The 15,884-nt window shown below is 49.6% G+C and overlaps 1 gene segment (V, D, J or C); it reads right to left on the reverse strand.

Annotated features, from left to right (window-relative positions):
- Window positions 1-13,735: 13,735 nt before the first annotated feature.
- Window positions 13,736-14,399, reverse strand: LOC119945464. The segment is given in 2 exon segments: window positions 13,736-14,202; window positions 14,327-14,399. Coding segments are annotated over 2 exon segments (396 nt in total).
- Window positions 14,400-15,884: the final 1,485 nt, after the last annotated feature.

A 15,884-nucleotide genomic window follows, 5' to 3' on the forward strand; every position in this document is an offset into this window, starting at 1 on the left:
GACATTGAATATGTGGGTTTTATGCTCCCTTTGCCCTTCCCCCCTCCCCCCACCCCACAGCACTCATGTATACATCTGTAATTTTATTTATTTATACTGATGTCTGTCTATTTCTATTGATGCCTGTCTCCCCCCTATAGAGTGTGAGCTCATGGGCAGGGATTTTCTGTCTTTATTGCTATATTGTGCTTTCCCAAGCACTTAGTACAGTGCTCTGCACACAGTAAGCGCTCAATAAATATAATTGAATGAATGAAGGAATGAGAGAGATGAGTCGAAGGTAATGCCAAGGTTACAGTCTTTTTGAAATGGAGAATAGTGGTGCTGTCTACAGTGGTGGGGAAAGCAGGTGGGGACCAGGGTTTGGGTGGGAAGATAAGGATTTATGTTTTGGACATATTATGTTTGAGGTGCCAGTGGGACATCTAGGTAGAGACGTCCTGAAGGCAGGAGGAAAGACTGAAGAGAAGGAGCGAGATCTGGGCTGGAGAGGTGAATCTGAATCTGAATATGAGAGTTGAAGTCATAAGAGCAAATTAGTTTTTCAAGGGAGTATATGGAGTTGGAGAATAGAAGGGGACCCAGAACTGAACCTTGAGAGACACCCACAGTTAGCGGGTGGGCGGCAGAGGAAGAGCCCGTGATGGAGACTGAGAAGGTGCAGCTAGAGAAATAGGAGATCCAGAAGAGGACAGCCTCAGTGAAACTAAGGTTGGATAATTTTTCCGGGAGACAGGGTTTGTCCATAGTGTCAAAGGCAGCTGAAAGGTTGAGGAGGATTAGGGTAAGATTTGGATTTGGTGTGAAGAAGACCACTGGTGACCTTAGAAAAGAGTTGTTTCCTTGAAGTGAAAGGGTGGAAACCTGATTGGAGGCGGTTAAGGAGAGAGTTGGAAGATAATTGCAAGTGGAGATGGTGCAATAATTGGAGAAAGTCATGGAGTCGTCAGTTTTTTTAGGATAGGGGATATGTGAGTATGTTTGAAAGCAGTGGAGAAGAAGCCGTTGGAGAGTGAGCAGCTGAAGATAGAGATTAGAGAGGGTAGATGGGAAGGAGCACATTTTAATGAGGTTTAAAGAGATGGGGTCGGAGGCACAGGTGGAGAGGGTAAAATTTAATAGTGGGTGAGAGATCTCCCCTTGAGATATGGCTGGGAATATTGGGAGAGTTGAAGAGAGTCCAAGAGGGCAGAGGAGGATGGGGGACTGGAGAGTGGCAGGGGAGATTTGGGGGAGATAATGCCTGATGATTTTAATTTTGTCAATAAAATATATATCCAGGTCATTAGGTTCACTCAGTGGTCAACCTTAGTGGCTGTGAATGATTCCCAGAAGCTGTTTGTTTGTATGTTGTTTGTTTGTTTGTGGTATTTGTTAAGCACTTACTACGTGCCAGAAACTGCACTAAGTGCTGGGGTAGAGCTAGGCAGGTTGGAACATAGTTCGTGTCCCACATGGGCCTCACAGCTTTTTACCCCGTTTTACAGATGAGGTAACTGAGGCACAGAGAAGTCGGCTGACTTTCCCAAGATCACACAGCAGACATGTGGCAGAGCAGGGATTAGAACCCAGGGCCTCTGACTCCCAGGCCCATGGTGCTTCTCCAAGTTGGTGGCCTCTGGACAACTGGGCAGACGCTTCAACTGTGAGTCAACGCTTCTTTTAGACTGTGAGCCCACTGTTGGGTAGGGACTGTCTCTATGTGTTGCCAATTTGTACTTCCCAAGCGCTTAGTACAGTGCTCTGCACATAGTAAGCGCTCAATAAATACGATTGATTGATTGATTGATTGATTCAACTATCTCCTCCCCAACATCATCTCAGAAAGTGACATGTCCCTGGGATGGGGGCGGAGGGAGTGAAGGTGTCTGATGCAGATCCTGGGTTTGGCTCCTTGGAAACACAAAGGATTAAAAATTCCAGATCGGGGGTGACTGTCTTTACCCCTGCCCCTGCCTTCCAACTGGCCCCAGCGACAAGGGTGTCCAGCTCTTTTCCAGCAAGTCAGAGACTGAGCCCGGACTGTGGGCCTTTGGCTTCATCTCGGCCTCCTGTTTCCTGCCCGGACCAGGGGGAGGTTTGTGCACAGGGCAGAGGGGATGCTGCAGCACTGTGGTTACACTGCTCGCACAGAAATACAGCGATGAGTCTGTTGTATTCAGAGCGGAGTTTTTGAGGGAGAAAATCTGTGTTTCTGTCCGGTTGACATCAAACTCTCCTGAGGCTTCTCCTTTGGCCTTCCCTCCAACTCCAGCAGAGTAATAGATCAGCTGCATCCCTTGACCCAAGTCCTGCCGGTACCAATACATGTAAGTGTGGCCCAGGTCCTGTTCACAGCTCAGTGTCACCGCCTCCCCAGGCCGGGCCAGCGCGTGTCTGGGGGTCTGGGTGACTCCGGCATCTGTGGGACCTGCAAAGGTATCAATCAATCACTTGTAGATATTGAGCACTTACTGCGTTCAAAGCACTGTACTAAGTGCTTGGGTGAGTACAATAAAGCAGAGTTGGTAGACAGGAGACCAAAGGCAGGAGTCAGAGGCCGGGGGCCAGAACCTGCCAGGAAAAAGGCTGCTGGGGGATTTCCCGTCTGCATCCAGGACTCACCTGCTCCCAGGAGACAAAAGGCAACCAACCACACTGGCCCGGAGCCCATGGTGGGGATAGCAAACTAAAACAACATAGGATGTAGGCACTATAGGGGTAAGAGTTAAGTGTGGAAAATTTCACAGGTAAAGCTGTCAATGTCACACTGCCACCTCCTGGGGGAGAACTATTCATTCATTCATTCAGTCGTGTTTATTGAGCACTCACTGTGTTCAGAGCACTGTACTAAGCGCTTGGGAAGTACAAATTGGCAACACATAGAGACGGTCCCTACCCAACAATGGGCTCACAGTCTAAGAGAAGCAGCGTGGCTCAGTGGAAAGAGCACGGGCTTTGGAGTCAGAGGTCATGGGTTCAAACCCCAGCTCTGCCAGTTGTCAGCTGCGTGACTTTGGGCAAGTCACTTAACTTCTCTGTGCCTCAGTTACCTCATCTGTAAAATGAGGATGAAGACTGTGAGTCCCCCATGGGACAACTTCATCAGCTTGTCACCTCCCCAGCACTTAGAACAGTGCTTTGCACATAGTAAGCACTTAATAAATGTCATTATTATTATTATTATTATTAGAAGGGGGAGATAGACAAAGCAAAACAAGTAGACAGGTGAGAGACTAGAAAACTAGAGAGACCCACTGAGATGAATTAGGCTGGGGCCTGGGAGCAGGGCAAGGTCAAGGGGAGAAGCTAAAGAACAGGGATGGGGAGATGGGAGGGGAGAAATGGTTTCTAGCAGAGTGGCAAGAGAAATGGAGTGTGGAGGGTGCCGGTAAGAGAGGAGAAACAGGGACCAGGAGAGAAGAAGGGATTGGTTCAATGCAGGCAGCAGAGGAGCCATGGTAGATGGTGGGTCTCTGTGGAGGTAGAATCAACACAGGGATGACAGTGGGAGAGGGGAAATTCCCCACACATGGGAGAGGGCAGGAGGCTGGAAAAATTGAGACTGATCATATCTCTTCAGAAACCAAAATTGAGTGGTCAACAATGCCTATTGGATTCTGTCACCATCATTGTTATCATTGTTGTTATATGAGTTTTGGGAGGGGGGAGAGATGCGATCTGGGAGGCGGTTGAGAAAGATGATCAGGTCAGTTGGGAGTTGATAGATGGAAGAGAGGAAAGAGGCTGAAGGCTGGGAGACTAGAGAGGAGGCCAGTGCAATAAATCAAAGGAGAGGAGATGAGGGCTGGAACTAGGATGGTGGCCATTTTGGTGGAGAGGCAGGGGCAGATATGAGAAACAATGGAGAGGAAAAATGGCAGGTTGTGGGGGCAGATCCAGTGTGGGAGGCGGAGGTAAGAAGGAGTCCAAACAAGACCAACCATAGGAGCTGCAGGGGGAGAAGGATGGTGGGGTTGTTGACTAAGATGGCAAGTTTAAGGGGAAGAGCAGAGGAAAGAAATTTTGTATTAGCCATACTGAGTTTCAGATCCCTCTAAGACTGGATCGTTGCTTGCACACGCCAGGGTCAGAGGAAAGAGTTCCTTCTTTTCTGGAGAGATTGACTATCCCTGCAGGATGTCTCCTGGCTCAGTAAAACCAGAGTTCCTGGAGAAGTGGACCAGCTGTAGCCCCTGTCCTGGGTCTTGCTGGTACCAACACTGTGGTCCATGTTCTGTGCACAGCTCAGGGTCACCTCCATCCCCGTCCATACCAGCAGGTGACTGGGAGTTTGGGTGACTGTGGTGTTCATGGTCACCCCTAGGAGACAAACAGCCATGAATTAGATGGTCCCTGTATTTCTGTGCCAGCAGTGTAACCACAATGTTATAGTGTTCCTTACACCCCATGCATGAACCTCTCCCTAACCAGGGCAGGAAGCAGGAAGCTGGGAGGGGGCTAAAGGCCCATGAACCTACCTTAACCTCCGACTCACTGGACAAGGGCTGGAGATCGTGGTTCCAGGACCAGCTGGAGAGCAGGGTTGGAGCTGAGACACAGTCAACTCCAACCTGGACGTTCCCAGTGGGGATTTTTATTCCTTCATTTTCCAAGGAGCCAAACCCAGGATCTGCGTCAGACACTTTTGCTCCCTCCACCCCCATTCCAGGGAAATGTCACTTTCAGAAATGATGTTGGAGAAGATATGGGCAAGGTGTCTGCTCAATTGTCCAGGAGTCACCAACTTCAGAGAACCCTTCACAGCCACCAAAGGTGGATATTGGGTGACCCTAATGACCTGGACATAAACTTTATTGACAAAATCAAAACCATCAGGTGCACTCTTCCTAAAATCTTCCCTGCTCCTCTGTAGTTCCCCCTCCTCTGCCCTCTTGGGCTCTCTTCAACTCTCCCATTATTCCCAGCGGTATCTCAAGAAGAGACCTCTCACCCACTCTTAAATTCTATCCCCTCCACCTGTGCCTCCAACTCCATCCCTTCATATGTTATTATTCATTCATTCATTCAATCATATTTATTGAGTGCTTAATGTGTGCGGGGCACTGTACTAAGTGCTTGGAAAGTATAGTTCAGCAATAGAGAGACAATCCCTGCCTACAACGGGCTTACAGTTTTATGTACATAAGTTATGTGGGGCTGGGAGGGAGAATGAAGAACAAAGGGAGCAAGGCAGGGTGATGCAGAAGGGAATGGGAGAAGAGGAAAGGGGGGCTTAGGGAAAGCCTCTTGAAGGAGTTGTGCCTCCAATATGGCTTTGTAGGTGGGGAGAGTAATTGTCTGTTGGATTTGAGAAGGGAAGGTGTTCCAGGCCAGAGGCAGGACATGGGCGAGGGGTAGGTAGCATGATAGATGAGATCGAGGAACAGTGAAAAGTTTAAAGTTAGGAGAGTGTAGTGTGCAGGCTGGGTTGGACTAGGAGAGTAGAAAAGTGAGGTAGGAGGGGACAAAGTGATTGAGTGCTTTAAAGGCAATGGTAAGGAGTTTCTGTTTGATGCTAAGGTGGATGGGCAACCACTGGAGTTTCTTGAGTTGAGTTCTGGAGTTGGCTCCGCCAACTGTCAGCTGTGTGACTTTGGGCAAGACACTTCACTTCTCTGTGCCTGTTACCTCATCTGTTAAATGGGGATTAAAACTGTGAGCCCCCCGTGGGACAACCTGATCACCTTGTAATCTCCCCAGCGCTTAGAACAGTGCTTTGCACATAGTAAGCGCTTAACAAATACCATTATTATTATTATTATTATTATTATTATTACTATTATTATTATTATTATTGAGGAGCAGGGAAATATGTTCTTCTGACTCCCAGGCCCATATTGTATTCACTAGGTCACGCTGCTTCTCATTCAGTGATATTCATTGACACTGCTGCGTGCAGAATTCTATACAAAATGCTTGGAAATATACAACAGAGTTGGTAGACATGGTCCCTGCCCATAAGGAGGTGCAGAAGGGAGAGGGAGGAGGCTTTCCCAGTTATTCCACTAGGAGTGGCTGTGATCCAGACTGCATCATGTCAGTGATGGATCCCTCATGTAAGTGTCTCCCTGTGGGAGGAGTTGTTAAGGAGAGAGAAGTTCTGCCTGTCGCTGTGGGAAAGTCCAGTTTGATGGTACAAGAGCCTATTAGAAGCCATATTCAAGTGTGAGAGGACAAGAGGCCCTAACTGCCCTCTGGGATCAACCTTGCTGCATCCAACCAGCCCCACTGTCCACTGGCCATAGTGACTACTGGACCAGTGCTGTCCGTGACTGCCCAGCGAGGTGCTGGAGGGTGTGTGGGGCTACCAGATGGGGCTGCCGGAGGAGTCAGACTGACGGCGAGATGGGCCAGCTTCTGTGTATATGTGCATGTGCGTGTGTGCATATGTATGTGTGTATGTATGTGTGTGTATGTTCTTTGGAAGGGGAGATCATCTGGTTCTGGTGGGCAGCTTGTTTCCTCCCACAACACCTGTCTGCCCCCGCCCCCAACACCGACCACAGGCATGCCCCCTGCCTTCGGTGGGCTAGTGGCTAGGGGGGAGGGTTTGTGTGTGGAGAGGTGGGGAGGCTGCAGCACTGTGTCTTTACTACTTGCACAAAGGAACACCGAAGAGTCCCCCAGCTCTGTGGTGCCTATGTCCAGGGTGCATTCGCCGGTCTTCAGACAGTGTGGTTGGAAGCGTTGCGGGACTGTCATGTTTTCTGAAACTGCCCGAGTCACCAAATGAAACATGAGGCTTGGTCCCTGCCTCGGGTCCTGCCGGTACCAGTACATGACATTGTGACTCCGGTCGTGCTCACAATTCAGAGTCACGTCCTGTCCCCGGCCAGTGACCAGGTGTCTGGGGGTCTGGGTGACTCCGGCATCCATGAGGCCTGTGGGGGAAGGAGAGAGAAGTCAGGAGGCAGAGGCCAGGGGTCAGATGCTGCCAGGGAAAGGGCTGGAGCTGGGCCCCAGATAGCCCAGCCGGGAGATTTCCCATCTGTACCCAGGACTCACCTGCTCCCAGGACACAAACGGCCACCAACCACACTGGCCCAGGGCCCATGATGGGGTTGGGGACGAACTGGGCTGTCTCCCAGCTCAAGGCTGTTTCCCCTGGAGTGTGGAGGTAGGTTTGGGGCTCTGAGTTGCTTCTTGCTTCTGCCCTTTTGGGAGGAGCCTGTCTGCGACATCACTGTCCCTCCCTTCCCAGACACCCCAGGACTTCCTCAGTGTTAGTCACAGGCCCCCAAGGGCTGGAGGGAATGGGACACTGATTCAAAGGCCTCTACTCTATCCTAATCCTCCTTGGCCTCTCAGCTTTCTTTGACATTGTGGACCACCCACTGGGACGTGGATGGGGGAGTGGTTGCTCTGAGGGGAGGGAAGGGGATTCCAAACTGTTAGGATAGTAGAGATGGTGGAGAGGGAGGCCCAGGGATGTTCTCACTGCTGTATTTCCTGCCTGGTGGGCCGAGGGGCATGGATAAGAGGGGCCTGAAGAGAAAAAAGGTGAAAGAAAGAGAGAGAGAGAAAGAGAGAGAGAGAGAGAGAGAGAGAGAGAGTGTATTAGTTCAGTTGAAGCAAAGAGCACCTTGTTAATTCTTCCCTTGAAAAATTGTGGGTACTAGAATAGGCCCAGAGCTCTGCTTGAGGGTCTGGTACACATCCCAGGTACACATCTGGTGCATATCCCTGTCTGGTACACATTCCTCTAGACTGTACTGTCATTGTGGGCAGGGAATGTGTATGTTATATTGTTATATCATACTCTAATTCATTCATTCATTCATTCAATTGTATTTATTGAGCACTTACTGTGTGCAGAGCACTGTAGTAAGCACTTGGGAAGTACAAGTTGGCAACATATAGAGATGGTCCCTACCCAATAGCTGGCTCACAGTCTAGAAGGGGGAGACAGGCAACAAAATAACACATATTAACAAAATAAAATAAATAGAATGGTAAATATATGCAAGTAAAATAGAGTAATAAATCTGTACAAACATATATACAGGTGCTGTGGGGAGGTGAAGGAGGTAGGGCAGGGGGATGGGGAGGGAGAGGAGAGGGAGAGGAAGGAGGGGGCTCAGTCTGGGAAGGCCTCCTGGAGGAGGTGAGCTCTCAGTGTAGGGCTTTGAAGGGAGGAAGAGAGCTAGTTTGGCGGATGTGCGGAGGGAGGGCATTCCAGGCCAGGGGGAGGACATGGTCTGGGGGTCGATGGCGGGACAGGTGAGAACGAGGCACAGTGAGGAGGTTAGTGGCAGAGGAGTGGAGGGTGCGGACTGGGCTGTAGAAGGAAAGAAGGGAAGTGAGGTAGGAGGGGGCAAAGTGATGGAGAGTCTTGAAGCCGAGAGTGAGGAGTTTTTGCCTGATGCGTAGGTTGATTGGCAGCCACTGAAGATTTTTGAGGAGGGGAGTAACATGGCCAGAGCTTTTCTGCACAAAGACAATCCGGGCAGCAGCGTGAAGTATCGATTGAAGTGGGGAGAGAGAGGAGGATGGGAGATCAGAGAGGAGGCTGATGCAGTACCTACCTCCTACCATTCCTTTCCAAACTCCTTGAACGAGTTGTCTACACGCGCTGCCTAGAATTCCTCAACAACAACTCTCTCCTCGACCCCCTCCAGTCTGGCTTCCGTCCCCTTCATTCCACGGAAACTGCGCTCTCAAAGGTCACCAATGACCTCCTGCTTGCCAAATCCAACGGCTCATACTCTGTCCTAATCCTCCTCGACCTCTCAGCTGCCTTTGACACTGTGGACCACCCCCTTCTCCTCAACACGTTATCTGACCTTGGCTTCACAGACTCCGTCCTCTCCTGGTTCTCCTCTTATCTCTCCGGTCGTTCTTTCTCAGTCTCTTTTGCAGGCTCCTCCTCCCCCTCCCATCCTCTTACTGTGGGAGTTCCCCAAGGTTCAGTGCTTGGTCCCCTTCTGTTCTCAATCTACACTCACTCCCTTGGTGACCTCATTCGCTCCCACGGCTTCAACTATCACCTCTACGCTGATGACACCCAGATCTACATCTCTGCCCCTGCTCTCTCCCCCTCCCTCCAGGCTCGCATCTCCTCCTGCCTTCAGGACATCTCCATCTGGATGTCCGCCCGCCACCTAAAGCTCAACATGTCGAAGACTGAGCTCCTTGTCTTCCCTCCCAAACCTTGTCCTCTCCCTGACTTTCCCATCTCTGTTGACGGCACTACCATCCTTCCCGTCTCACAAGCCCGCAACCTTGGTGTCATCCTCGACTCCGCTCTCTCATTCACCCCTCACATCCAAGCCGTCACCAAAACCTGCCGGTCTCAGCTCCGCAACATTGCCAAGATCCGCCCTTTCCTCTCCATCCAAACCGCTACCCTGCTAATTCAAGCTCTCATCCTATCCCGTCTGGACTACTGCACTAGCCTTCTCTCTGATCTCCCATCCTCGTGTCTCTCTCCACTTCAATCCATACTTCATGCTGCTGCCCGGATTATCTTTGTCCAGAAACGCTCTGGACATATCACTCCCCTCCTCAAAAACCTCCAATGGCTACCGATCAATCTGCGCATCAGGCAGAAACTCCTCACCCTGGGCTTCAAGGCTCTCCATCACCTCGCCCCCTCCTACCTCACCTCCCTTCTCTCCTTCTACTGCCCAGCCCGCACCCTCCGCTCCTCCACCACTAATCTCCTCACTGTACCTCGCTCTCGCCTGTCCCGCCATCGACCCCCGGCCCACGTCATCCCCCGGGCCTGGAATGCCCTCCCTCTGCCCATCCGCCAAGCTAGCTCTCTTCCTCCCTTCAAGGCCCTGCTGAGAGCTCACCTCCTCCAGGAGGCCTTCCCAGTTTGAGCCCCTTCTTTCCTCTCCCCCTCGTCCCCCTCTCCATCCCCCCGCCTTACCGCCTTCCCCTCCCCACAGCACCTGTATATATGTATATATGGTTGTACATATTTATTACTCTGTTTATTTATTTATTTATTTATTTATTTTACTTGTACATTTCTATCCTACTTATTTTATTTTGTTGGTATGTTTGGTTCTGTTCTCTGTCTCCCCCTTTTAGACTGTGAGCCCACTATCGGGTAGGGACTGTCTCTATGTGATGCCAATTTGTACTTCCCAAGCGCTTAGTACAGTGCTCTGCACATAGTAAGCACTCAATAAATACGATTGATTGATTGATTGATTGATTGCAGTAATCCAGTCAGGTTAGGATGAGAGATTGAATAAGGAGAGTAGCGGTTTGAATGGAGAGGAAAGGGCGGATCTTGGCGATGTTGCGGAGGTGAGACCGGCAGGTTTTGGTGACAGATTGGATGTGAGGAGTGAATGAGAGGGCAGAGTTGAGGATGACACCAAGGTTGTGGGCTTTTGAGATGGGAAGGATGGTAGTGCCATCAACAGTGATGGGAAAGTTAGAGAGAGGGCAGGGTTTGGGAGGGAAGATAAGGAGTTCAGTCTTGGACATATTGAGTTTTATATAGTGGGCAGACATCCAGATGGAGATGTCTTGAAGGCAGGAGGATATACAAGCCTGAAGGAGGGAGAGAGAGCAGGGGCAGAGATGTAGATTTGGGTGTCATCAGCATAGAGATGATAGTTGAAGCCGTGGGAGTGAATGAGTTCACCAAAGGAGTGAGTGTAGATAGAGAACAGAAGGGGACCAAGAACTGACCCTTGAGGAACCCCTACAGTACGGGGATGGGAGGGGGAGGAGGAGCCCGCAAAAGAGACTGAGAATGAACGGCCGGAGAGTTAAGAGGTAAGAGAAAAGAGGTAAGGTAAGAGATTAGATGAGAGATAAGAGATGTGAGAGATAAGTGCTCTCCCAAGCACTTAGTACAGTGCTCTGCACACAGGAAGTGCTCAGTGAATATGACTGACTGACTGACATCCCAGGTTCTGCCTGAGGGTCTGATGTACATCCAGGGCTCTGCCTGAGGGTCTAGTACACATCCAGGGCTCTGTCTGATCTCCTTTCTGACCTCCCATCCTCCTGTCTCTCCCCGCTTCAGTTTGTTCTTCACTCTGCTGCCTGGATTATCTTTCTACAGAAACGCTCTGGGCATGTCACTCCCCTCCTCAAAAATCTCCAGTGGCTACCAATCAACCTATGCATCAGGTAAAAACTCCATTATTATTATTATTACTATTATTATTATTACAAGCAAATTGGGAGGGTGGGTTGGGAAGGTGGGGAATGTAAGAGAGGAGAGATGGTTCCTAGCAGAGAAGCAGGAGAATTGGAGCATGGAGAGAGGAGAAACAGGGACCCGAGAGAAAGTGGGATTGAGGAGCAGTGTTGTTTAGTGGAAAGTTCACGGGTCTGGGAGTCCTCTGACCTGGTTTTTAATCCCGGCTTTGCTAATTGCTTTCTTTGTGGACTTAGGCAAGTCTCTTCACTTCTCTGAGCCTCAGTTTCCTCATCTGTAAAATGAGTATTCAATACCTGTTCTCCCTCCGACTTAGACTGTGAATTCCGTGCAAGACAGGGACTGGGTCCCACCTAGTTAACTTGTATCTTGTATCTTAGAACGGTGTTTGAAACCTACTAAGAACTTAACAAATATCATTCATTCATTCATTCAATTGTATTTATTGAGTACTTACTGTGTGCAAAGCACAGTACTAAGCACTTGGGAGAGTACAATATAACCATAAACAGACACATTCCCTGCCCACAGCAAAATATAATGATTGTAATAATGACAACAATGATAATCTCAATGCAGGCAGCAGAGGAGCTGGGGTAGATGTGTCTTCGTGGAGAGAGAATCAGCACAGGATCAGCATCAAGGCATAAGAGGAGATGAATCTGTGGTGGTGGCTGCTATAGCGTTTACTGTGGCTAAGGTGGTGACTTGGTCTCTGAATCTCAAGGAGCCTAAAATTCTGCTCTTCAAGACACAGTGTCCTACAGCTCTTCTTTTTTGTGTTGTTTAACCTCTCCTTATGTATCTAGGGTCTAATCCTAGCTCTGTCACTTGTCTGCTATGTGACCTTGGGCAAGTCACTTAACTTCTCTGTGCCTGTTTCCTGATATGTAAAATGGGGATTAAGACCATGAGCCCTAATTGTGGGGCAGGGACTGTGTCCAACCCAATTATCTTGTATCTACCCCAGCGCTTAGAACAGTACCTGGCACATGGTAAGCACTTAACAAATACTACAAGTATTATTCTTATTATCTGTCGCCAGTTCTCTCTCCCACATTTTATTATCAGAGTGTAAGCTCCCCGAAGAACAGGGAACATGTCTAATTCCCACCTGTATGCTCTTTTCTAGCACTTAATATGATGCTTAATAATTACTATTACTTCAGGAAAGAATGCCATTCCCCCTCTTCGAAGTCCTTCTAAAGTCACATCTCCCCTAAGAGGCCTTACCTGACTAAGCCCTCATTTCCCCTACTCGCCCTCCCCTATGTGTCATCCTTGTACGTGGATCTGTACCCATTAAGAACAGGATATTTATCCCACCCTCAGCCCCACAACCCTTATCGATTTTTATGGTATGTGCTAGGCACTTACTATGTGCCAGGCACTGTACTAAGCACTGGAGTAGATGTAAACTAATCAGGTCAGACACAGTCCTTGGCCCACATTGGACTTCATCCCTATTTTTGCAGATGAGGTAACTGAGGCCCTTAGAAGTTAAGTGACCTGCCCAAGGTCACAAGAGTGGTGGAGCAAGAGTTAGAATCCAAGTCTTTCTGATTCCCAGACCCATACTGTATCCACTAGGCCACACTGCTTCTCAATCAGTAGTATTCATTGATGCTTACTGTATGCAGAACACCTTACAAAATGCTTGGGAATATATAACAAATGTGGTAGATGCAATCCCTGTCAATACGGAGATACAGAAGGATGAGGGAGTAGGTTTTCCTAATTTTTCTCCTAGGATTGGCTGTGATCCAAGTGGCACCATTAGGTCTCCTCCAGGAGGCCTTCCCAGACTGAGCCCCTTCCTTCCTCTCCCCCTCGTCCCCCTCTCCATCCCCACATCTTACCTCCTTCCCTTCCCCACAGCACCTGTATATATGTATATGTTTGTACATATTTATTACTCTATTTATTTATTTATTTATTTTACTTGTACATATCTATTCTATTTATTTTATTTTATTAGTATGTTTGGTTTTGTTCTGTCTCCCCCTTTTAGACTGTGAGCCCACTGTTGGGTAGGGACTGTCTCTATATGTTGCCAAATTGTACTTCCCAAGCGCTTAGTACAGTGCTCTGCAACAGTAAGCGCTCAATAAATACGATTGATTGATTGATTGATTAGGTCAGTGATGGACCTCTCATGTAGGTGAGTCTCGTTGTGGGAGGGGGTGGTGAGAAGTGAGGGATTCTTGCCTGCAGCTCTGGGTGAGTCCATTTTGACCAGCACAAGACCCTAATAGGAGCCAAGTTTAAGTGTGAGAGGACAGAGGCTCTGACCACCCTCTGGGGTCCTCCCAGCCACGTCCAACCAGCCCTACCTCCCATGGTGACTACTGGGCCAGTGCCATCTGTGCCTGCCCAGAGAGGTTCCAGAAAGTGTGTGGGGCTACCAGAAGGGGCATACATGTGGGCGGGGTGTGTGTGTGTGTGTGTGTGTGTGTGTGTTTCTAGACTGTGAGTACCTTTCTAGACTGTAAACCCATTGTGGGCAGGGATTGTCTCTTTTTGTTGCTGAATTTTATGCACACAGTAAGCGCTCAATAAATATGATTGAATGATGGAATGCGGGGGGCGGGTGGGGGTATTTAGACACTCATGTTCTTTGGAAGGGGAGTTTATCTGCTTCTGGTGGGCAGCTTGCTTCCTCCCACAACACCTGTCTGCTCCTGCCCCCAACACCCATCACAAGGGCCTTTGGGACAGGGACATCTCTCTCTCCGTGTGCTGGTGTCAGAGAGGGGAGGGTTTGTGTGCAGAGAAGTGGGGAGGCTGTAGCGCTGTGTCTATACTACTTGCACACAGGAACACCGAGGAGTCGCCCAGCTCTGTGGTCCCGATGTCTAGGGTGCAGTCACCAGCCTTCTGACAATGCGGTTGGAAGCGATGTGGGACTGTCGCGTTTTCCGTAACTCTCTGAGACTGCAAGTAAAACATGAAGCTTGGTCCTTGCCCCGGGTTCTGCCGGTACCAATACATGGCAGTGTGGCTCCGGTCATGCTCACAGCTCAGTCTCACATTCTGTCTCCGGCTGGTGACCAGGTGTCTGGGGGTCTGGGTGACTTCGGCATCTGTAGGACCTGTGGGGGAAGGAGAAAGAAGGTAGGAGGCAGAGGCCGGAGGCGAGACGCTGCCAGGGAAAGGTCTGGAGCTGGGGCCCAACAAATCCAACCAGGGGATTTCCCTTCTGTGCCCAGGACTCACCTGCTCCCAGAATACAAACGGCCACTAACCACACTGGCCCGGGCCCCATGGCAGAGTTGGGGCCAGACTGGGGCGTCTCAGGGCTGTTTCCCCTGGAGTGAGGGGTGGGTCTGGGGTTCTGAGCTGCTCCAGCCCCTCTGGGCGGAGTCTGTCTGTGACATCACGATCCCTCCCTGCCCGGACAGCCCAGGCCCTTCCTTGGAGAGGGGCAGAGCCCCTAAGGGGCTGGAATAGAACTCCGATTCAATGGCCATCCTAAACCTCCTTGACCTCTCAGCTTCCTTTGACACCATGGACCACCCACTAGGTCACGGGTGTGTGCTCCAAGGGGAGCTAGAGGGATTCCAGGCTGTTGAAGTCCTGGAGATGGTGGATATTCCCCTGTGGTTTTTCCCTTCTGGTGACCCCAGGGACATGGATAAATGGTCCCTGAGGAGGAAAGGGGTGAAAGCATTTGCGGGGGTGGAAGAGTGTGTGGGGATGGCATTGTTATTCTTTTCTTGAACAGGTGTGGAGACTGGAATAGGTCCAAAGCTCTGCCTGAGGGCCTGGCACACATCCCGACCTTTTCCTGAGTGTCTGATACACATCCTGGACTCTGCCTGAAGGTCTGGTACTCATCCAGGGCCCTGTCTAAGGGTCTAGGACGCTCTGGCTGAGGGTTTGGTACACATCTGTACACAGATGGTACACAGGAGAAGCAGTGTGGTTTAGTGGAAAGAGCATGGGATTCTAATCCCGGCTCCGCCATTTATCAGCTGTGTGACTTTGGGCAAGTCATTTAACTTCTCTGTGCCTCAGTTCCCTCATCTGTGAAAGGAGGATTAAGATTGTGAGCCCCAAGTGGGACAACCTGATTACCTTTTATCTACCCCAGCACTTAGAACAGTGCTTGGCACATAGTAAGTGCTTAACAAATACCATTATTATTATTATCCTGAACTCTGCGTGAGGGTCCAGAACTCTATACCTGAGGATCTGGTACACATCCCAGGCTCTGCCTGAAGTTCTGGTACATATCCAGGGCTCTGTCTGAGGGTTCTGGTAAACAACCCGGGCTCTGCCTGTTGGTTCAGATTGTATCTCAGATCTAATTGTGGGTCTAGAACAGACCCTGGATTCCCGGACAGATTCCTTACTTAAATCTCATATCCTCCAAGAGGCCTTCCCCGACTAAGCCCTCATTTCCCCTACTCCCTCTTCCTTCTGCATCACTGACCTATACCCTTTAAGCAATTGGTATTCACCCCATCCTCAGCCCAAATAGCACTAGAGTCCATATCTGTAATTTATTTTAATATCTGTCTCCCCTTGTATACTGTAAGCTTCTTGTGAGTAGGGAATGTCTACCAACTCTGTTACATTGTACTCTCTCAAGTGCTTAGTACACTTAGTACAGTGTTCTGCATACATGGAGCACTCAATAAATGGCATTGATTAATTGATTGATTGACTGATTCCCCAATTCATTAATTATAGGGTCCAGACAGATCAGGGTAACACATAAACCATTCTGGACCCTCTCAGCCCCTACTCTAATCACCAAACTGCTCCCACA

Source organism: Tachyglossus aculeatus, chromosome 2 (genome assembly GCF_015852505.1).
Source record: "Tachyglossus aculeatus isolate mTacAcu1 chromosome 2, mTacAcu1.pri, whole genome shotgun sequence".
NCBI lineage: Eukaryota > Metazoa > Chordata > Mammalia > Monotremata > Tachyglossidae > Tachyglossus > Tachyglossus aculeatus.